The following is a 23,521-nucleotide window of genomic DNA, read 5'->3' as shown; positions in this document are numbered from 1 at the left end:
TGCAATTTCAAGAGAAGTAGGCTACTGACAACCGACAATAAAGGTAGTAAATTAAAAATAAAGTGCTTTAAGGAAATTATTGCACATGCTAAAAAGCTTTTTAAAAACAGCATAAATAAATAAAAATAGCCTACTCTAATTTAAAAACTAAATTAAAAACAAACATTAAAAAGTACCAACGATGGTAGAGAAGGTCATAATAAAGTCTCTGTTTACCAACTATGGTAGTGTGTGAGGGATCAAAGAGTCCAAGTCCGAGTGTGTGTGAGTGTGTGTGTGTGTGTGTGTGTGTGTGTGGGGTGGGGGGGGGGGGGGGGGGGGTCACAGGGCGTTAAGGAGCCTGATGGCGTGTGGGAAAAAGCTCTTGCAGAACCGGGCTGATCTGCTCCGGATGCTGCGATATCTCTTGCCGGAGGGCAGGAGGGTGAACAGACTGTTGAGGGGGTGGGTGGGGTCTTTGGCAATTTGCCATGCCCATCTGTCCAATTGCCTGCCAATCAAAACATCATCCTATTCATTGTCATTTCCCCCTGGTGTGGGTAATAGTCTGGAACAATGTTTATAACAGAAAACAGAAATATTGAAGAAATGAGAAAAGATTTGCGATACAAATGTAATTATTATGTTATTACATTAATAAAAGTAAGTATATTCTGATGCGGTTTTTGCCATTTTCCCAATAGGGGGGCATGGAAAAAGGCTAATGCTATATGGAAGGCCTTGGCATGGAAAGGTTTGGGAACCCCCATGTTAGATTCTAACATGTGTTTGGGGTTAACAGATGAACGTATGGTAAATACGCATACTTGAGTAAATCGCCAAACTAAGCATCAGCTGGCGGCCAGGGATGGTCAGCCAGGGCCTGGCCGCATCTGAATGAGCTGTTCAGTAGGACAAGACAGACAAGACCAGGGACAGCTTAGGTAACACTGGTAATGCGCTGATGTGTGAAATGTATTTGGGGAAATAATATCAAACATTTAAGTAGTAGGCTAACGCAAATTGAGGCTACTTTTACTCGAGTACTTTGAGTACTTTTAAATAGGATACTTTGAGTTAAAATTAATTTGACTTAATTTTCACTAAAGTAACAATAGTACTTGAGTAGGATTTGTCAGTAGGCTACTCTTTCCACCTCTGTGTATGTATGTACACAGAGGTAAAGAGGTGTATATGTGTATGTAGCCTACTAGCCTATGTAATGTATGTATGTATGTATGTATGTATGTACTGTATGTATGTCTGTTCCCCGAAAGAAAGAAAGTGGCCAGGTTGCCGATGCTGTCATACATGGTTCTATGTCCCCACAGAGATTACATCAGTCATCTATGACATCATCATTCTTTCAAGTTTCTGGTGTTTCTCACACCTCCTCAATCTTGACTGTTGCACCTCATCTCATGTTCCTCCACTCCTCATCCCTCCTGAGCAAGGGGTCCTCCATATTTTGTGCATAGACATTGTGACATCATCTGTGACATCATCAGTGATGTCATAAATCACTGGTACCCACTGATTAAGTCAGACATTGTGATATCATCAGTGATGTCATAAATCCTTCCCTGCTGAGGTTATAACTTGGACGACTCTTGCTGATACCCCAGCCAATGTGCCGCAAGGCATCCAGTCTGCCAGAAAGCCATAAGAAGAAGAAGACATAGCCCAGCCAAAGCCCAGCCTCAACCTGCAACAACAACAACATAGAGCATCGACCAAGCCCAAGCCACCGAGTCCAATAACGGCGTGGCGTAGCCATGCCGTTATTAGACTGTCTTGTTGAAATTCAAAATGCTAGCACCCCTTAGAAGAAAATTCTTCAGGGGTGCAGAGTTTCCCCATCTTACTGCTGGTAACTTTGTGCACTGTCTGGCCTCTGATTATATACTGGTACACTTCTTCAATGATTTCTTGAGTCTGCCATCCTTTCAAGATGCTTTGCTGTACAACCAGCAGACCGGGGAGTTTGAGCCGGTGATTGAGGCAGTAGAGTGCATCTCCAGAAGGTTCAGGTCAGTGCTTCGCCGCAGTAAATCACAGCTCACTGATGACCACACAGTGCTGGCCAGAAGCCCCCCAATAGACAACCACTACACTGTCCATTGTCTGGACAGAGAGCAAGGCATTCAATGGATCATGAAAGAAAGGTTCCCCTCATTCATCCAAAGTGATTGCTACTTTGAATACACACTAGCCAAGTTGCTGTCTCAGTGGGACCCCAGCCTCTCTATCCAGAAGAAGGATGGCGACTCTCACTCTTCCCCCCAAATGAACAAGGAAAATAACAATGTCCTGCAGGCCCTAACATGCTCACATGCTCAAGAGAATGTTTCAACAGTAGTTCAACAAGTGATCAAAGATGCAGTGAAAGAAACTGCTGAATACAGTCAGACAAACACCCCTGGCTGCAAGTCAGAAGAGCAGATACATAATTTGAAGGAGGAGGGGAGTGGGGGCGCAGACCAGAAAAATGTCCTTGATATTTGTTACCATGGTGCCTTTTTCCATGGCAGTAGACAGGGCTTGGATGAGTTCAAGGAGTTTTTACGAGGAACGCAGGGAGAGAAGCTGCTTCACCTCTGGATGGATGTAGAGAGACTAAAGGCTACGCAGCGCCAGGAGCGGAAGAGCAAACTTTTGATCCTGATGAGAAGCCGCTACCTGAGCAGTAGTCGGAGCAGACTGAATGTGCAACTGCTCTCCAGGCTGGGCCTCACCATCCCCCGCTGCTGGACAGAGGAGAAACTACGCTTGGTGCAGCCCTGCGTCACTGAGGCTCTGCTCTTCTACTGGGCTCCCAGGTTCTGGATGTCCCGGTGTGTTCAGGACGGCAGTGATGAATCCCCTCATTTGGGGCTGTGGACGGAGAGGCACCTGAGGCCTCCAACAGGGGTAGCCCCCCATCCCGGCTGTATAACCCTGCCCCAGCTCTGGCTTGACAACTGCCTGCCCACATCCCCCCACACTGCCCACACACCGTTACATTTCGGTAGCAGCACTACAATGGAACGGATGTTACAGGCTCTCTATGTTGACTCCAGGGCTGGTTTACACTTCACACACTTCTGTGAACAATCTGGAAACCAGCTGTGGGAGAATGCAGTGAATTGCTGGACTGACTTGCAGCACTACCATCAGCTGTTCTACCAGGACGGACTGGACACTTACCGAGTACAGAGACATGCACAGCTCCTTTACGCCACCTATGTGTGCAGCTCTGACAGGAGGAGTATTTGTGTAGATGAGGAGATCAGGAGGGACATATACCACCGACTGATGCCCGCTTTTGAGGAGCTGTATGATTGGGTGGAGGAGCACAGCCTCACACTCCTCTTGGAGCCATGGGCACTTTTGGTTGCCAGGGATAAAGGGTCCTACAAGCAGGTGTTTGTGCAGCAGTCTGTACGCCAGGTGGGCAGTGAGGAGTACAAGGAGCTGCAGAGTCTGTATGAGGAGTCAGACCAATGCAAGTCTCCTTATCATCATCCCCTTTCACCCCTTCGGGAGGAAGGGGTGTCCATAGACAGCCATCAGTCTGACCCCTGGTCAAATGTCTCTCCACGTTACCAAGGATACCATCTGGGTTCCTTTCTTCGCCACCCAGATGAGATCCCGCACTTCCTCTCCTTCCTCCAGGACCACGATGCCAGTTTTCCCGTGAGCTGCTGGCTGGACATGGAGCAGTACAGGAGGATTCCTCAGAAGCAGAAGGCCCTCAGAAAGGAGAAGTCGTCTCACATCGCAGCCAAATACCTCACCAGGAAGTACTTATTTGGCCCCGACAGCCCAGCCTCAGCAGAGGAGCGGAATGACATAATTCGTCTGGCAGGTGGACTGGAGCGGCTGAGAAACGAGCGTCTCTCCAACCCGGTAGTTGTGAAGATCCAGAACATCGTCAGGAGCCATATTGAGAAGACATCGCTGCCTCTGTTTCTGGCCACAGCAGACTTCATAGAGAGACAGACACTCAAGTCCCAAGCTGCAGAGAAGGACAAGGCCTACCAGAAGAGGAGGAGAGAAGCCTCTAAGCGGGCCGAGGGGCTGTGGTTGAGTTCCACCAAGGAGATCCTGGTATTTCGACAGATTCTCATCAACCCCGTCACCTGCCTGCAGTTCCAGCACTTTGTCTCCATGAAGGGAGACTTCATGGAGAATGATGTGCGCTTCTGGCTAGAGGTCCAGAGGTACAAGGATCTCTGTCACTCCCACAGCGATGAGGCCATCATCCAGGACAAGATCTCCACCATCATCGAATGCTTCATCAAATCCTCCATGCCGCCCACCCTGCAGATAGACATTCCCACTAAACAGGCCAGATGCATTCTGGAGAACCGCCATAAGCTGGGGCCTTACATCTTTAGGGAGGCACAGATGTTAGTGTTCAATGAGTTGATGAAGCTGTGGCCCCTATTCCAGGCATTGAGGAGCAGCGTCCGGGAGGAGCAACTCCTGCCTCTTTTGCAGGAGAAACAAGTCAAACACAGAGCCAAGCTACAGAGACAGAGGAAGAAAGAGGAGGAAGAGGAGGAGGACCTCTTCCTCCACTTCCGCCTCGCCCAGCAGGAGCTCAAGAGGCAAGAATCCAGTGGGGCAGAGGAAGATGAGGAAGAGGAAGATGAGCTGGACAGAGAGAGAGAAGATGAGCTGAGGAGCAGACAGAGCAGCAGCGGCCGTTCTCCCAGAAAGAAAGTGGTGTGGTCTTACTCCAAGTACATGGAGGCTTTGAAGAGAGAGGAGGTGCTGCTGAGGAGGCAGAGTCAGCTGGAGGCCTCGTTCTCCACACCCTGAGACTCCTCCCCTCCACACCCTGAGACTCCTCCCCTAGTCACAGTCTGAAGTCAGCAGGCAGCGAGCACAGCCCTCCCTTCACTCTCCCAAAACACATAATGTACAACAGCTATTAGGCTGAATTGACTCTAATGACTGAGCGCTGAGCACAGCGTTGACATGAACACTGGAGAGGTAGACTGACACCATTAGCAGAGCACAGAGGACGAGTGAGAACTGAGAGCAGAGCTGCTGGAGATGAGGTACAAGGCTGAGGGGTGGACTTACACAGGAAGTGACAAACAGTGACAAACAGCAAATCTGGGTTTAAAAAAATCAGTTTTTCTGTGTCAGTGTAAATCAAGCCTGATACTAGGTTTGGACCTTACAGTATGTCTGCAAAAAGGCAAAGCAAAACAATGGAGTTGGTAGTCATTAATCATAGCTACAAACAAAATGTATTTTCATTCATTTTGTATTTGCCAAAAAGACTAGAACCTCAATGAAGACTAATGTACCATGTTGGTAATCACAACTAATGTTTCATTCATTAAACTTGACAGAATTAGTTTTCGTTTTGACTTCGTTTTCTGAAGCCACCGGACATGGAGACGCAAGGCAAGGCAAGGCATGTACGTACACACACTCAACACTCTTCCTTAGGATAAAGAGATAGTACATGTTCTCTTCTATTTTGTGGTTTGATTGAACTCTTAGTGATGACTAAGAGTTCAATCAAACCACAAAATAGTGCATTATAATGAAATACAAGATTAAATAAAATTACTTTTACTCTTGTGTCTAATTTCTTTCTTAACTGTATTATACTATTCACAATGTGTATATTAATTCCAGCCTGCAACACGCTCAATAAACTTCGTTTTAACTTTGTTCACGTGACATCACTCAATCAACTCAGTCGGTGTGTGTCATCTGCAATTGCAATAGTGAGCAATTGTGTCACTCACTGATGACATCATCACTGCCCTATTTTAATAGTATGCTACTATTACCTACAGCTCTGCAGCAATCTCTGACACGGGACAATCGTTGCCAAGAAACTCATTCTCCACCCTCTTTTCAGCAGTGGCTGGCAGATATGCTCTCTGTTATACGGATGGAGAGACTCAGGTTCCTGAGGACCAACTCACTAAAGAGATTTCTAGTCCTTTGGGACCCATTTCTGGCTTACCTCGACGAGGTTAGGGGCGGCGGGTGATTCGCCCGGCCGGCCTTCCATAGACCCTCTTGTACAGGATCCCATGCATAAGATTTATTCATTTTTTATTATATACTTTTTATTTCTACAATTATCTTTACCACGCTTTAATACTGGATTGTGTGTCTGTGTGTGTGTGCGTGTGTGTTTGTTTCTGTAAGAGATAAAAAGAAAAGAAATAGTATGTTAACGATAAAACAAGCCTCTGCATCCAACAACGGTGTGGCTTAGATGCTGTCAAAATCATTGATGACATCACATTTGCTCGACTGACATCGCTGATGACATCATTACTGATGACATCACAATTGCTAGTGTACCATCATTGATAACATCATCACTGATGACATCACAACTGCTTGAGTGACATCACTGATTACATCACTCATGACCACAATCCTCGTTGTCATCGGTGTGACATCATCAGTGACCTGGCCATTTTCTTTCTTTTTTCTTTTGTGGGGACATACGGACAAACATAAGAGGGTCTGTCCGTATACAATACTAATACAAAGGTGGCTCTCATGTGGAAATAAGCTTGAATTGAAGACCAAATTCAACCTTAGCCAAAAATGCAAAAGCAAAAAAATATTTAATACCCAAATGTATTCATGTAAATCTTCTTTAGTTCAAATTGGCTAAGTGGGTGGGCGGTGTCCCGGTGTCTGTCTGTCAGTCACAAAAGTGACATCATCAGTGAGGTGGGTAGCGGTGTATTGGCTAAGTGGGCGGGGCCGTGTCAGGCACCAAAGTGGCGTGACATCATCAGTGAGGTGGGTAGCGGTGTAAGTCACGTTTTGTGTCACGAAAGTGACATCATCACTTCCTGGGCAAAAGTTGGTGCGGTGCACAATTGCCCAACTGTGATGTAACTCGAGCAGTTATGATGTCACAGTTGTGATGTCACTCAAGCAACTGTGATTGAAGGTCCGATGTCGCACGCACATTTGCCCAACTGTGATGTCACTCGGGCAGTTGTGATGTCATCAGTGATGTCAATCAAGCAACTGTGATTGAAGGGCAGATGGCGCACAATTGCTCAACTGATGTCACATGCATTCTCCAGAGTCTTCACTCGTGCAAGATTTCTAGTAATATAAAACTCAAATTCATCTCCTAAGTAAGGTATGGTAACTAATACCACTAATTATGCAAGTCAGTATTTAAATACACGCATGTACCGATCCTCACTAACCCACCCTTGTTGGGGAATATGGAAGAATTCATTGTGTCCCAAATGCAGGATGGTAGCCCACCCTATTCTTCCTCTGCCATCCTGCAATTTGCCCCTCACTGCCCCCTTTTAGCCAATTTGCATGAGCACATACACACACCACACACTTGACCTCTAAGACAGTCAGTCACACTGTAGGAGGAAAGTCTCGTGGGTCCCAGAGGAGAAACCTACCCTAACCCTGGAAGGTAACTTTCTCAGCATGACCAGCACACCTCGGTCCCAGAGGAGAAACCTAACCCATAATCCACTCCATACTGACTGTCACATTTATGATCCTGCACAGTTCTATCTAGATTTGTAGAACGTGGTCAAGTTTCTTTCAAGGCTAGAAATAGAAGACCTAAGTCTCTAATATAGACAATGTCCAGGCTGACTTTCTGGGACTAAAGGTGCAAAGTGACCACAGGAATCAGGAATTGGTCATCTTCAATTTTGGGATTTTGGCAATTTTCTGCTCTCACTCAGAATGTCAAAACATAAGCAATGTGATGTACGTAGTTTTTGAGATATTAACGTTTGTTTGGCACAACTCATACTAGTTAACTGCCGCGGGGTTCCGCATTTCTGGGTGGTTGTGATGTCACACTGATTTGTCCTATAGTGTTATAACAGTCAGAGATAGAACAGCAAAACAGATCATTTATTTATATGAAAACCTCAGAATATAACTTTAAACATGTTTAGCTCAGTGGAACAAACACTCTCTGCTGGCAACAAGATACCAACAAATTGGATACTAAGTCGAGTCACAGCTTTATAGCCAGTGAAACCCTATTATATTTAGTGGACAGAGAACTGGGTTAGCACTAAGCTTGCTGATGTATTGATATTTTGGCTGCAGCACAACTGGCCTGCATCCAGGGAATATCATATGACAGACCACTAAACTACAGGATGGACTGCAACATGTTGGCTACTGTCATTTCCTGCCACAACAGAAGAGAGAAGAAACCAGTGGACCCATGGCCAAACGAACCTACTTGGATGGGGGGGTCACACCCAGATGTTGAAGTGGTGCAGATTTGCGGAGGTCTGACTCTTCTCCCCCACTCCCCTGTCTGACAGTGTGTTCATGCGCGCGTGTTCCACTGTCGCTGCTGTCTCCATTCACTATCGAAGGACGGTCAACGGCCAGAAAAATGTATTTATCCCGTTTTGAATTGTGCCATGCCACGAATGTCACATATTGATGTCAATTTAAATATGGTAGTATAAAGTTGTATGTACAAAATAATAATGAATTTAGAAAGAGGGAACTGCTGCAGTATAAAATATAATAAAGGACTGTTAACAAATCAATTTATTTATTGCATCAATTTACTTTAAACTTCAGAAACATGTCATCCCATAACTGACTATCAAAAATAAAAAGAATGTAAAAGCAATAACTATTTTCCCATTTGCACCAGCAAATAATCTTTAACAGTCATAGAACAACTCAATAAGCAACAAAGCAGTCATAAAAAAAATCACGATTTCAAAGTTGGTCACCTCAAAGTACAACCCTTAAGTTATGCTATTGGTTTTAAAGCATTGCACTCAATTTGATGCTATAAACTGGAACTATGCAATTTCCACATACAGTATGCAAAAAAAAAAGGTTTTTCCAGTTTGCTAGTTATCATTTTGTTCAATATAAAACACAAGAGGAAAAGTGTAAACCTGTCTAATTTTCTCTGGCACTCCACTAAAGCATCAGTGCCACAGAAAATGATACTGAACAAACTATAAATATTTAAATATGCAGTTTCAGTTTGTCGTGTTTTGCTGCATCACGCAGAAAGAAATAGAAAGTGAACAGAAGAAACAGAAATTGCCCTCACCTTGCCAGCTGAATTGACCCATACCTCCCCCCGTATCTACTGTACTATATATATAATATTGCTTTAGCATTACACAGCATCTTTTGTAGTTTCAGTGCATTTCCCACACCAATGTATCTACCATAGTGACCAAACTATAGAAAAACAATGGGATGCTATACATGTAGCTATAACCTGACTTCCTTGGCTTACTTTGCTTCACCTTTTGTGAAAATCATGTTCAAATACATTTGACCAGACTCCAACCTTCCTCTAATGTATTAGTTTGATCTCAGTGCGTTTGGCGGCTTGGAGCTAATTTGTAAGATCATATGAGGCTATGCATGACATTCTCAAACAATATTTTGGTGCGGTCTATTTTTTATTTTTTTGTCTTTGCGTTGCACAGAAAAAAGTTGGCAATCACAGTATGCAGTATAAAGTATACAGGGTGACTGAAAATACAGTCAGCTTGGGCCAATTTGTTGTACTAAGAATTTAAAGTGCTCACACTCGAGGTCTACGAATAGTAAGTTTCACCAAACTGGCACTAAAAGTAAAGAGAGAGAGAAAAAAGTTGCTAATAAAGTAACAGTGCATTGGATGTTATGTCTGGCTTTTGTAGACTTTCTAACAAGTTTGTCATTCCTTGCATATATCCAAGTTTTCTAATTTTCTTTAATTTTCCTGTCAAATTGTTCACTTCCACCTCTGTGTATGATTTCTACTTATCGTTGTGGTATTGAAAATAAAGCACTAAGCAACAGTGGCTTCTTAAAATGCTATAAACAGGAAGTTTAAGCAGAGTAGAACGAAAGATCCAACCTTTTCTGCTCACGGAGGATGCTGAATAAACGCAGACTTAATGAACAAATGGAAAATGCTGCAAATCAAGAAAAGGAATTTGAAATTCAAGCACTTCATATAACAACTAAAATCACAACCAAAGTGACCATAATGATTCACAGTATGATCTGGAATGACTGCAACTTTAAAATTAGATTTCTCACCTGACAATATCAGAGATATCAATATCAATTGACTGCTTGCAAATAGATGTAGAATGGATGTGACTCGAGGATATGAGGATACAACTTTCCTTGTTGCCTTTTCCTTCCAGGTCTTTTCTTTGCTCTCTCCGCATGGACTTTTCCAGAGGGTAAAGGAAGGGTGACAGTGGTAAGGAAGGGGTTTAGAATTTGAAATTTGAGCACTGGCCACACCATTAACCCCCCCCCCAGTAATAGTCAAGAATTTGGTGTAGTGCAAGGAAAAAACTAGACACCACAGTTGACTTTGTAACCAGCAGCTCCAAAGGAAACAGCCAAAGCACTGATTTGAGATCCATGGCGCGTGAAGTCCATGCACCCAGGGGTGCTAGGGGGAAAAGCTGGTACACAGATAAACTCCTTCAGCCTAGTGTCAGCACAATGAAAAGAAAGTAGTTCTTCAATACTGGGGGAAATTATGAGCAGTAGTGGATTTCACTTCTGATGCGGCTTGTGCGTATACTGAGATAAATCACAGTTCAAATGTGTGAAGCAGCAGGTGAAAAAGAGGCTCCTCCTCTTCCTCATGGGTTGCATCAACAGGAATGTGAGCAGGACAACAGAGCCTTCAGGAGCCTCTATGTTCCTCAGTGACCCTGCTAATAAACTTGGTCCATAACCCTGTCTGCTCGAGTCTTGGTCAGAATATATAGATAAATATTACATATATATTCTTTTCTTTTTCTTTACATTATTTCCAAGTGTCCCGGGAAGTGTGGGAACTCAGTTCTTGAAGGCTCCACAGCGGCTGGCTCGGCTGATGAACTCTTTGAGCATCCCTCCGTCCACCTGCCAGAAAGCCCCGGTCTGAGTCACCTGGGTCAGGTGGTTCACGCAAAAGCGAAAACAGAACTCCTCCAGGTCCTGCATACACAGATAACATGAGATATGATTAGACTACATCCAATTCCCCTCTGCCCCATAGGAGCAAAATACATGTACATAGGATATAGGACAAAGCACAAGAAAATAGGATATATCAAAACTCAATAGATCACGATACAATGTGACAATACATATCGTGGGACAGTAAAATGAATCGCGATATTAGCTCCATTTTATTCCGCTGTAGTAATCGCAAATGAGACGTGACGACCACAATTTCACAAGCTTTCCATCCAAATGATATCACTGTCACTTTGTAATGACATTTTGAAATAACATTTTACATAGCAGCTAATGCCATTCCAAGAAAGTTTTGTGGTTCAGAAATAAGCAGAATTCCACACAGTCAGAATGTGTTGTTACTGAACTTCTATTTATTATTACATTGTTGGGTCTAATTGTGAATCCCCTATCACAGAGCTTTTCAAGTGGGAGGCAAGCCTCCCCAGGAAGGCTCCAAACAGTTTCAGGGGAGGCTCAGTGAATGGAAGTGAAAAAATATTACATTAGTTATTACATTTTGTTATTAACACATTCACTGCCAGCCGTTTTTTTCAATACTGTAGGTAGGTTCTGCCAAGGTTTTTTTTTGAGGATTCTGGCTCATCTTTCAAGAGCCGAGGATTCTTTTCTGCTAAGATATTGTGAACACAAATTATCTCAAAAGAACTAATAGAATGTGTGCTTTCTCTGTCTAAAAGAGTTAGTTTGTAGAGTTAGTAGTTATGTAGGCATTAGCAGTAGAATACAGCATGGTTTCAGCGTCTGAAAATTTATGCTGAGATAAATGGCTTTTTGTGAAATTCGATAGAACAGTCACTTTAACCATTTATTTTTGGCGTAAGACGTCAGACATCTAAACAATAGTTTTGAACAGTAATTTCCTCCATAGCAGCAGGAAACCCCCCTCTCCTTCAAACTCCTCCCTCCGTGTGTGTTCTCCTCTCTCCGTGGCTGCAGCGGTACAAGCGAGGCTCTGCCTGTCTGTGCTGCCTGGCTGCTGGCGGCTGCTCTTTGGGCGAGTCTGCATGAGTCGTTTCGGTTGTGAGCTCAGCTGGAATGAAGCTGCGTGCGATTGTGGGCTTTCTGCCGGTGTTTCAAAGTGTGTTGCACGCATAATCTATTATGCAAATTTGCAATCCCCCACCGCCAGCTCCCAGCGCGATAATGCGCGAAAGCGTTTTCGCCAATCCATTTTACAGTATGAGAATGGTTTCCTCGCGCGTTCCCCTGCAGTTTTGGCTCGGCTTTTTCTAGTCTGGAGAGCACTGTCGCCACTTAGTGGGTCGGTGGAATGGGTTGTACACGTTCGGTGGCTCCCATATTTTTATAGGAGACGTGGGGGGCGTTGATCCACGTCCCACCGTGGATCAATGCCCACGACTTGACTCGTCAATGGCAGTCAACCGTTGGATTTTTTTTGACGAGTCAACTCGCCAATGGCAGTGAACGTGTTAAAATGAGATCTCATAGAATAGCCTAAACGTGTATGATTTGGTTAAAGATATAGTTCAGAGATTCAGTAGTTTTGGAGAATTTGACTGTTTCTTCCCACTTTCCCAGAGTCAGAAACTAATAAATGCCTTCAGCAGACCTTTTTATGTATTTGTTGTAATCTGAAGTCAAACAGCAATATCTTGGCTCAATTGTTGAGTGTCTATGGCAGGGCTATTCAACTGGCGGCCCGCCAATCAAGTCCGACCGGCCTGCGGATGAGTTGCCCAAAAAAAAAAAAAAAAAATTACAATTAAACCTCATTTACTTATTACACCCGACTGGTTGTTTTTCAGATGTGATCTAGCCAAAGTGAACTAAACAAGTCAGATCCACTATAAATGTTTGCCAGACCCAGGGGGTCGGCCTACAGAAGGCTTTGTCGGTCGGTCTGTCGGTCTGTCGGTCGGTCTGTCCCTCTTTTCCTCCCTGGAGGTACACAGGGGGACCGTGCAAGAGTCATCCAGGCTGGGATGCACTATTGGCGGATAGATTGAGCGGGATGAGAGCCTCCTTTTATGGAGCTTTTTTCCATTTTTTTCCATTTTTCGTGTGGTGCTCCAGGACGGACCCCCGTCATGGCGCAGAGGTATGCCTGGCCTCGGTGGCCCCCTCCCGGGTTGGGAGGGGGGTCGACCTACCCCCCCCCCCCCCCCCCCACACACACACACCCAAAAAAAAAAAAAAAAAAATTCCGCTCTATTATGCAGAGGTTCGTCCCGGCCTCGGTGGCCCCCTCCCGGGTTGGGAGGGGGGGTCGACCTACCCCACCCCCCCCCACCCAAAAAAAAAAAAAAAATGTTTTTCGCTCTATCATGCAGAGGTTCGTCCCGGCCTCGGTGGCCCCCATCCCGGGTTGGGAGGGGGGGTCGACCTACCCCCCCCCCCCCCCCCCCCCACCCACCCAAAAAAAAAAAAAAAATTGTTTGCCAGACCCAGGGGTCCTGGTGCTCCAGGACGGACCCCTGTCATGGCGCAGAGGTATGCCCGGCCTCGGTGGCCCGGGTTGGGAGGGGGGTCGACCTACCCCCCCCCCCCCCCCCCCACCCAAAATTTTTTTTTTTTTTTTTTTCCGCTCTATCATGCAGAGGTTCGTCCCGGCCTCGGTGGCCCCCTCCCGGGTTGGGAGGGGGTCTACCCCCCCCAGCCAAAAAAATATTTTTTTTGAACTTTTTTTTTTCTCCGCTCTATCATGCAGAGGTTCGTCCCGGCCTCGGTGGCCCCCATCCCGGGTTGGGAGGGGGGGTCGACCTACCCCCCCCACCCCCCCCCCCACCCACCCAAAAAAAAAAAAAAAAATTGTTTGCCAGACCCAGGGGGTCGGCCTACAGGAGGCTTTGTCTGTCGGTCGGTCGGTCTGTCGGTCTGTCCCTCTTTTCCTCCCCAGCCATTCAGGAACGCTTCAGATTTCAACCACCAGGGGCAACAGAGCAGGTCTGGACTTGCTACCATTTGAACCAGCAGTGAATGGGGACACACTAACAATCATTGAATTACCTTTAATTCAACTGGTTTAAACATGTGCCGTGTAACTGTACAGGATCTGTACTTGTTGTAATTGTGGTGCCTAGTTTGGTTCATTATTGGCCATTAGATCATATTAGATCATACTTATTTATTTATGGAATAGTTAAAAGAAAGACATGTTTAAATGTGGTCATTAACTACAGTACATTAGAGGGCAATAGAGGGCCCACAACACCTGAAGGTAATTTGTATAAATATCACCTACAGCCAACTGATTAATGAGATGGCAATCAATAGTATGACAGCAATTGATCATATTTACACAACCATAAACCCACAACACACTTGTAACATTCATGAGTTGAAAATGTTTTAGCCACTCAAATTGCATTGGGAAGCTGCGTTGGGCAGGTCAGGTGAGCAAGTAAAATCAATGAGGGTCTAATCAACAAGGGACAGGTGAATGTAATCAGACTGGAAGGTTTGCTGGTCTAGCCTATACACAAATCTACAACCAAATACCCCTATACACCCCCACCGTGCTGTATTCCCATTTAATTCCAACAAAATGTTAATACGGCCTAAAATGATTTATACTTTTAACTTATAAAGTGGTTTGTTGTAGGTGTGTTGGTCTCAAAACCAGACCTACTCTGTTGCCCCTGGTGGTTGAAATCTGAAGCGTTCCTGAATGGCTGGGGAGGAAAAGCCCTTCTGCCCATATTCTGTGCACTGACTGACAAGGGACAGGTGAATGTAATCAGACTGGAAGGTTTGCTGGTCTAGCCTATACACAAATCTACAACCAAATACCCCTATACACAAAATGCTACACACACACAAAATGCCTAAAATGATTTATACTTTTAACTTATAAAGTGGTTTGTAGGTGTGTTGCCTACTAGGAATTTGTTCCTTCTGGGTCTGGCATAACCAGGTCTCCTGGTCTTGTTTTCAGGAGATGCTGTGGTGTAGCCCCAAGAAAGGTGCAATATTAATGTTTTTCAAGTGATGGCGATGTGATGTAGCTAATCAAGAAATATGCATTATAAATGGTGTTTCAGGAGATGTGTGATGTTGCTAGCTAGGTTCTAAACAAGAAATATGGTTAAAATGTTTACAGTAGTTTTCCTTTCTTGCTGCACTACAATGTTACAATGCTGTGAGACGGAGCTAAACACAAAAGATGCAATATTAATAGTTTTTCATGAGATACTCAGTATTTAATACTGTGCTAGGTTCTAAACAAGAAAGAATGTTTACAGTTGTTTTCCTTTCCTGATGCACTATAAATGTTTACAATGCTATAGTGTAGCTAAGGGATGACAGAATTGACCAAATTATATTTCAAATAGCTGACATGTGTTGTCGAATACTTAGATTTGTTTCAAATGTGTTTAATTTTGGGGCTTTAACACAGCTTTTATTGTACAGAAATTAAGCACTTTTAAATGAAAATTGAGCTACTTTTGCAATGTAGTGAAATAAAAGTTTAGCAAGGGCACAGGAAGGTAGGTGCGGAGGGTGCGGCAGAACCCCCTGGTGGCAAGAGATGGGATTTTCAAAATTGTTGGATTTGGCTGTCTTGTGTTTATACCACCAACAAAACGGATAAAAAAACAGTTTGTGCTTCCCAGCTCTAATCTTCTAATCTCTAATCGTATGTGTGTGTTGCTGTCTGTTGTAGTGTAAAACGACTCAAGGGAGAGCAGGTGGTTACATGAAAGTGAGTGAGAAAAGGAGAAGATACTGAATAATGACATCACAACAGTATAATCCTAATGTTAACTCATTGAGTGCCAGCCACTTTTGGAGAACGGACGCTCCCAGTGCCAGAGTTTCAGAGCGTTTTCAGTGATTTCTCGAGGCCCACAGAATATTGTGTGATATTACTATGTAAACACTGAACACGCACAAAGAACGATGAGACTCTCTTCTATCATCTGCAAAAAAAAGTTTATTGATCCCATTTTCCGTTCTTTAGTTATGAGCCGGAGAAATAGGCTGTTTTGAGCAAAAAGACACTTTTCAAATTAGAAGCTGAGTTATTCCGCCTTTTGTGAAATGCAGCATTTCAAGCACATTCACTGAGTCTGAAGATAATATTTTTTGATGTAGTGACGTGGTGTAGTTGTGTGGTGCCTGCGTGCCCCACCCCCCTCTCCCCCCCTCAGCTGCAAACTCCTCCCCACACTAACACACGCACCCAGTCTATTTTCGGAGCGCTCCGTTTTTTTGCGCCAGCTCCCAGCGCGACACAGAAATGCCAAACCGGACTGCAGGGAAAGGTTTGGCCCTTCGGCGTCGGGTGCTACCTTTCTGGCGGCACATCGTTCATTTACACGTATAGATTACTTTATTATTGATAAATCACTTATTTCATCTATTCTATCCACTCATTACTCCCCAATAACTGTCTCTGACCATTCTACTGTGATCTTGGATCTCCACTTTAAATTGAAGCCTAAGGCATTCAGAACCTGGCGCTTAGATCCTCTCTTCCTTACCAATGCAAACAACTGCAAATATGTTTCTGAATCTATTGACTTTTTCTGTGAGACCAACCAAAATGAAGAGACTTCTGCATCTCTATTATGGGAAACCCTTAAGGCTTTCATTAGAGGGAAAATTATCTCACGTTCACTACATACTAATAAACTTCGTAGAGCACGTCAAAAGGAGCTAGAAACGGCTATCGCTAACCTTGATATCTTGCTTTTAAACAATCAATCTTCTGGCGTATACAAGGATAGGCTGATACTGAAAACTGAGCTCGACCTCTTGTTAACTAGGGAGGCAGAACGCCTCCTCTTCCAGTCACGGGGTTCTACATACGAATACGGGGACAAGGCGGGCCGTGTCTTGGCTTATCAACTAAAGGCCAAACAAGCTTCAAATCAAATTACTCAAATACTTGATGAATCAGGCTCTGTTGTCTCTGACCCCATTATGATTAATAACACCTTTAAAACCTACTACTCTCAATTATACACGTCTGAACCTCCAAACGATGACACTCTTTTGACTTCTTTTTTTAATAAGTTATCCTTCCCTAAGATCTCGAGTAGCGATCAACAGATTCTCGATGCTCCGGTCAAACTGTGCGAAATTAAAGAAGCTATACAATCTATGCAGAGCGGTAAATCTCCAGGTCCGGACGGTTTCCCGGTTGAATAAAAAAAAAAATCTCAACTCAATTAGCTCCATTACTTTTAGATATGTTTAATGATTCGTTTCGGCAGGGTTCTCTACCGCCTACCCTCTCTCAAGCCTCTATCTCTTTGATCTTTAAGAAAGGTAAAGACCCACTGAGCTGCGCGTCATATCGCCCCATTTCACTGCTACCGGTAGATGTCAAGATACTTGCAAAAATCATCGCTCTGCGATTGGAATCAGTTATGTCATCAATCATATCAGAAGACCAGACTGGATTTATAAAAGGGAGGCACTCTTTTACAAACATTCGGAGGCTTCTCAGTATCATCCACACTTCGTCATCTCTTACTGAGCCAGAAATGATCGTGTCTCTGGATGCTGAAAAAGCCTTCGATAGGGTGGAGTGGGCTTATTTATTCTCCTCTTTATGGCACTTTGGTTTTGGAACTAACTTAATTTCTTTGATAAAACTACTTTACTCTTCCCCTCAGGCGGCAGTCTGCACCAATACTGAACGCTCAGAATTTTTCTCGCTTGCCCAGGGGACACGCCAGGGGTGTCCGCTTTCACCGCTACTGTTCGCCATCGCCATTGAACCCCTATCGATTGCTCTGAAGACTGAAGAGGGTTTGAAAGGGATCCAGAGGTGGGGCACGGAGCACAGGGTCTCGTTGTATGCTGACGACCTCCTTTTATATGTATGTGATCCCTTAGCCAGTATCCCACGTATCATGTCAGTCTTGAAATCCTTCGGTACGATTTCGGGATACAAACTAAACATTCAAAAAAGTGAGTGCCTCCCTATTAATAAACCGGCCGACATAATTCCATCTACGTCAATACCTTTTAGATTATGCAACTCTGGTTTTAAATATCTCTGCATTAAAATCACTCGATCCATTCGTACATTACAGGATAAGAATCTGACTAACCTTACAGCCTCAGTTAAAGCAGACCTCCAAAGGTGGGATCGCCTGCCTCTTTCTCTGGCGGGTCGAGTCCAAACAGTTAAAATGAACATACTTCCTAGATATTTATATATTTTTCAATGTCTGCCCATTTTTCTTTCTAAATCTTTTTTCATTACCATCGATGGTATTCTCTCTTCTTTCATTTGGGCGGGCAAGCACGCAAGAGCTGGCAAGTTGTTACTACAGGGGAACAGGTCCCATGGCGGACTGGGCTTACCAAACCTCATGGGCTACTACTGGGCGGCTAACGTGTATAAGATCATGCTCTGGTTCACCTCCCCCCAAAGTAGTTGGTGTCAGATTGAAGCCATGTCATGCCTTTCTACATCACTTCAGGCTCTTGCGTGTAGCACCCTACCCGTATCTTTCTCACAGTTCACTTCTAATCCCATCGTGATAAGCTCTTTTAAGATCTGGGCACAGGTCAGGCGTCATTTTGGTTGGTCTTCTTTACCTCAGGCGACTCCGGTTTGCAACAACCACCTATTTCTGCCTGCTAAGTCAGACCCTTACTATTCACTTTTAGAGGGAAGAGGTCTCCGCCGCCTGGGAGACTTGTATATAGACGGTGTGTTTGCCAGCTTCGACCAACTTCATACTGTTTTTAACCTACCCCGTTCGGATTTTCTTCGGTACTTTCAGCTACGAAACTTTGGTAGAACCCACTCCTCTCCGTTTCCTCAAATCCCGTCTCCCAGTGGAATAGATCTACTGCTTAAGGCAGACGTTCTATCCAGGGGCCATGTCTCCTATTTCTATGATCTCCTCTCTCCAGTGAATGTGGTGGCCATCAATAAAAGCAGAGAGAGCTGGGAAAGTGAACTGCAGACGTCCTTCTCAGACAACTTCTGGGAGGAAGCCTTGCGAGGCGTCAACTCTTCTTCTAGTTCTGCCAGACTTAGCCTGATACAGTTTAAAGTAGTACACAGACTTCACTATAGTAAGGCCAAACTGGCTAAATTCTACCCAGATAAAGTGGTTGATGAATGTGATAGATGCTCACAAGCACCTTGTAACTTGACTCATATGTTTTGGACCTGTCCCAAACTATCTGGTTTCTGGCACTCCTTTTTTAATATGTGTTCGGACATTCTGAAGGTGAGAATCTGTCCATCCCCTCATATTGCAATCTTTGGTAGACCACCGGACGAGCTCGATATGTCGGTCACCCAATCCAATGTTATCACTTTTGCCTCGTTAATTGCTCGTAGGAGGATTCTTTTTCTTTGGAAATCCCCTCAGCCACCTTCATTTAAAGCTTGGCTTGAAGACACTTTATTTTTGCTTAAATTGGAAAAAATTAAATTCACCCTGCGGGGCTCCTCTGACAAATTTTATTCACATTGGAGACCGCTGATCGAATACGTAGATGGCCTTCCCCCAGACGACGTGGCTCCATAGAACAAGGGCCTGGGCCCTCCCAGGGATGGATGAATACCTTGCTGCCTGCCCACCACACTCACAGCCGCGCAGTGTTCTTCTGGCCTCATGAGACCGAAATAGGCCAATTTGACCCAGATGCTTGCAAGTATAAACTTTGAAAACTTGAGTTATTACTGTTTTCACTGTTATACTACCTCTTACTGTATGTACGTGTGTATATGCGTATACAGTACATATGAATATGTGTATGTATGTATATTATTATTCTTATTTTATTTAATTATCTAATTTTATTTATTTTTTCTGTTGGAATGGGATTGGGTTGTGGGGAGGCAAAGGAGGGTAGACGTGTTGGTTGCGATGTTTCAATGTAAAAAAAGAAAGAAAATTACACTGGTTATTGTACTGTAATGCCAATGCTCCCTGCTCAAAAATAAATATTATTAAAAAAAAAACACATTCAACATGCCCCAAAATTTTACAGGAGATGGATCTGGCTTTGATCCACGTCCCACCGTCAAAAAACGCAATTGACGACAATCGTCGTCATTGGCACTCTACGTCACTAAAGCAATTGACGACGATTGTCGTCATTGGCACTCAATGAGTTAATTTAAAATGAAATATTCTTCTAAATATGGATAAAAGTCCCAAAAACATCAAATTTTAAGGGCAGCGTCGAGATTCCATTCCTTACAGCACTCCCTACTTAATAATAGTTCCAGCGTGGCTGCGAAAATGTGGTGGCACATGTCAAGTGTACATATAATGGCTTGGGGAACGGTCCGGCCCCCGGCCCCTTAGGTTTCTGACAATGTGGCCCCCTGAAAAATTTAGTTGAATAGCCCTGGTCTATGGGATCAAATAACATTATCATGATCCCATAGGCATCCAGGAATTGAGCGAGGGGGGCTCCTGTTTCCAAGCTTTGTCTACACAGTCTCAGACTTAATCTCTGCGCCATCACATAAGCAGATCATCTCATTCCTATAGACAGTTTCAACTTGACAACATCAATATTCTAAATGGACCTGAGCTGACAGGAACTATGTTTGTGTTCAAACTGTTCTCTAGCAACAGAATTCCAGTGAAACCTTCAATGTGGTGAAACACAGTTTACAGATGTGTGTGTGTGTGTGTGTGTGTGTGTGTGTGTGTGTGTGTGTGTGTGTGTGTGTGTGTGTGTGTGGGGGGGGGGGTACCTCTGCATCGTATCGCACGGCGGCAGACAGCAGGGCGAAGGCGTTTTCCACAGTGATGCCTCTCTTGATGATCTGCTGACAGAGACGCTTCAGACGGTTCTCGCAATAGGAGGTGGCCAGGTCCAATAGGCCTGCCACACACACACACACACAGAATTGACCGTTTTCACAGCAGCCATTTTGTGTCTAAAAGGCAGGGTAAACATAGGTGCAACCGGAACATTAATGAGGGTTTCCAACTTCCAATACATTAAGGTGTTCCGGTGCTGGGGCTCTCAATGTTTTGGTTGCACCTGTGTTTACCCTGCCTTTTGGACACACAATGGCTGCTGTGAAAAAGGCAGATTAGTTTAAATTGTTATATTAAGACTAAGAGTTAAGTTTATGTTAAGTATTTTAAATTAAGTTTCCGTTTTTTCCTCCTGCAAGGTCGCTGCAGGGACCCTGCGCCAATTGAAGATTGCTGCATCTGTAGGCATCTGCACTCAATATTGTTAGTAACCATCTGTGTGTGTGTGTGTGTGTGTGTGTGTGTGTGTGTGTGTGTGTGTGTGCATGCGTGCACTAACCAATAGCGTCCTCAGGTGGAAGGTCTACAGTGTCTGTGTAGAGGAACTGCAGGAAGGACCGGTAGACGGGATAAGTGAACTGGTCGATGGCTATCACCTCCTGCAGATCCTCCGTCCAATGGGACTGGAACATGGAACGGAAATGCTCACACCTATTCACAACAAGCAAATAAAACAAGACATATTAACGTTTTGTTGCCGTCGCCATTTTGCAGATTTTCATGTTTGAACAACAGCCCAGCTCTTGGGCTGATGAAACCCCTTCAAAAGCCCACTGGATGAGGGTTGCCACAACTTCTTAACACGTTCACTGCCAATGACGTGTTGATACGTCAAAAAAAATCCAACGGTTGACTGCCAATGACGTGTTGATAGGCCTACGTCAAAAAAAAAAAAAAAAAAAAATTGACGGTGGGACGTTGATCTAACCCTTTTACATCTCTTATATAAATATTGAAGCCACCGAACGTGTACAACCCATTCCACCGACCCACTAAGTGGCGACAGTGCTCTCCATTCTAGAAAAAGCAGAGCCAAAACTGCAGGGGAACGCACGATGAAACCATTCTCATACTGTAAAATGGATTGGCGAAAACGCTTTCGCTTTCGCGCTGATTGCTGGCGGTGGGGGATTGCAAATTTGCATAATAGATTATGGGTGCAACACACTTTGAAACACGCAGCATAAATAAGACCAGAATCGCAAAAGAAACCCCGTTTCTTGGGGTTTCTCAACCGAAACCCCAAGAAACGAGCGAGCCCATCCAGACTTGCCCAGCGGCCGCCAGCAGACAGGAGCAGCAGCACAGACAGCAGCAACTCGCTTGTGACACGCCCGCTGCAGCCAAGAAGAACACACACGGAGGGAGGAGTTTGAAGTAGAGGGGGGTTTCCTGCTGTTATGGAGGAACTTACTGTTCAAAACTATTGTTTAGATGTCTGACATCTTACTGATGCCAAAAATGAATGGTTAAAGTGACTGTTCTATCGAATTTCACAAAAAGCTATTTATCTCAGCTTAAATTTTCAGACGCTGAAACCATGCTGTATTCAAGTGCTAATGCCTACATAACTACTAACTCTACAAACTAACTCTTTTAGACAGAGAAAGCACACATTATATTAGTTCTTTTAGCAGAAAAGAATCCTCGGGTCTTGAAAGATGAGCCAGAATCCTAAAAAAAAAACTCTGGCAGAAGCTACCTACAGTAAAAAAAAAAATGGCTGGCTGTGAATGTGTGAAACATCAAATTCAAGGACTTTTCAAGGACTTTCCAGGCCCAATTCCCTCCAATTCAAGGACCCAACATGGCATAGTTTAAGACACGGATCAAGGTTAATTACTGTTACAACACAGAGATTTTTTTAAAGGTCCCAATTCGTGCAGCTGTAACCTCTTAGCAACCCCGTTTGTTGTGACGGAGTTCTCACTTCCTCATCTCGTCGCTTCCCAAGAACGGTCTGTATCTATAATATATTCAGAACTAACAGTTCCCATTGGCCGCTGAGGGAGAGCCCGCCCCAGGCTCCCAGCGGCCAATCAGATTAGCGTCTGTGGACCAGCACGCTAGGTTGCGAGTTATGGTTAACTTAACGGTTACTACGCTAAAGAGGACATCTCAAAATGCCTAGACTTACCGAATGCACCTCTGCAGTTGCTGGATCACGTACAGTTGGCGTCGCTCCAGCTAGAAGTGTTAATTTTGTGGCTATAGACAAAATGGTGCAGGTAGCTTGTGTGATAGAGACCCGCACAGTATGCGTGAGGAAGCTCGTGACGTCCCAATTCCCCTCTGGGCAAACGAAGCGTTTGGGGGTGTGGCTTGGAGGAGACTGCAGGGGGAAGCTGGATAGGGACAAATCCAACTGTGGCAGTTCTGAGCTTGTGACCACTCATTACAGGGAGGGCTGACAGCAGTATATATGCATTTACAAGTAAAAACAGCTTTTGCACGGAATGGGACCTTTAAATAATGAGAATGAACTAGCAGCCTTTACAGAAGCTCACAGACAACAATTAAAAATAGAGAGGCTTGAATGTGTGAACACTTAACTGTGCTGTGTTAAACCTATTTAATAACATTAAATCCTGGACAGCGCCCAGTTTCCACCGCGGTCCAGGCCTTAGTCTCCTTCGTCTCCACCGATGTCCGCCGGCTTGTCTGCAGTACCTGCTCGGTCCCGGTTCGGCACCCGACTCCGGCTGCTGAAGGAGGCCGTTTCCAATCGCCCTGAGCAGACCAACGGGAGTATTCCAGCTGGCCCCCTCTCTTCTCCCTCTGTGGGTACTGGTGCTGGTTCTCTCTCTCCGCCCGGCCCTGGT

General features: G+C 44.5%; 2 protein-coding genes across 5 annotated transcripts in view; one reads left to right on the top strand and one right to left on the bottom strand.

Moving 5' to 3' along the window:
- Positions 1-1,788: 1,788 nt before the first annotated feature.
- Positions 1,789-4,785, top strand: LOC310773178 (regulator of G-protein signaling 22-like; the record flags this gene model as incomplete). Its single annotated transcript, XM_083633086.1, has 1 exon — positions 1,789-4,785. The coding sequence occupies one exon, from the start codon at positions 1,789-1,791 to the stop codon at positions 4,783-4,785; it is 2,997 nt and encodes a 998-aa protein (XP_083489212.1).
- A 3,747-nt stretch (positions 4,786-8,532) lies between these two features.
- LOC310773492 (RCC1 and BTB domain-containing protein 1-like) overlaps positions 8,533-23,521 on the bottom strand; it is a 40,042-nt gene continuing 25,053 nt past the window's right edge. For 3 of the 4 annotated variants that reach the window (XM_083633381.1, XM_083633382.1, XM_083633383.1), the window contains exons 12-14: positions 21,199-21,350; positions 20,630-20,760; positions 8,533-10,935 (exon numbers count right to left, since the gene is read on the bottom strand). In XM_083633381.1, coding sequence (XP_083489507.1) covers positions 10,795-10,935; positions 20,630-20,760; positions 21,199-21,350 — 424 coding nt within the window. In that variant the 3' untranslated portion in view covers positions 8,533-10,794. The remainder of the gene's footprint in view (positions 10,936-20,629; positions 20,761-21,198; positions 21,351-23,521) is intronic. The other variant, XR_014552537.1, reaches the window with a different exon arrangement.

This window comes from Poromitra crassiceps (assembly GCF_964638095.1).
Source record: "Poromitra crassiceps genome assembly, chromosome: 3".
Lineage (NCBI taxonomy): Eukaryota > Metazoa > Chordata > Actinopteri > Beryciformes > Melamphaidae > Poromitra > Poromitra crassiceps.
This window is presented reverse-complemented; position numbering and strand designations above follow the sequence as displayed.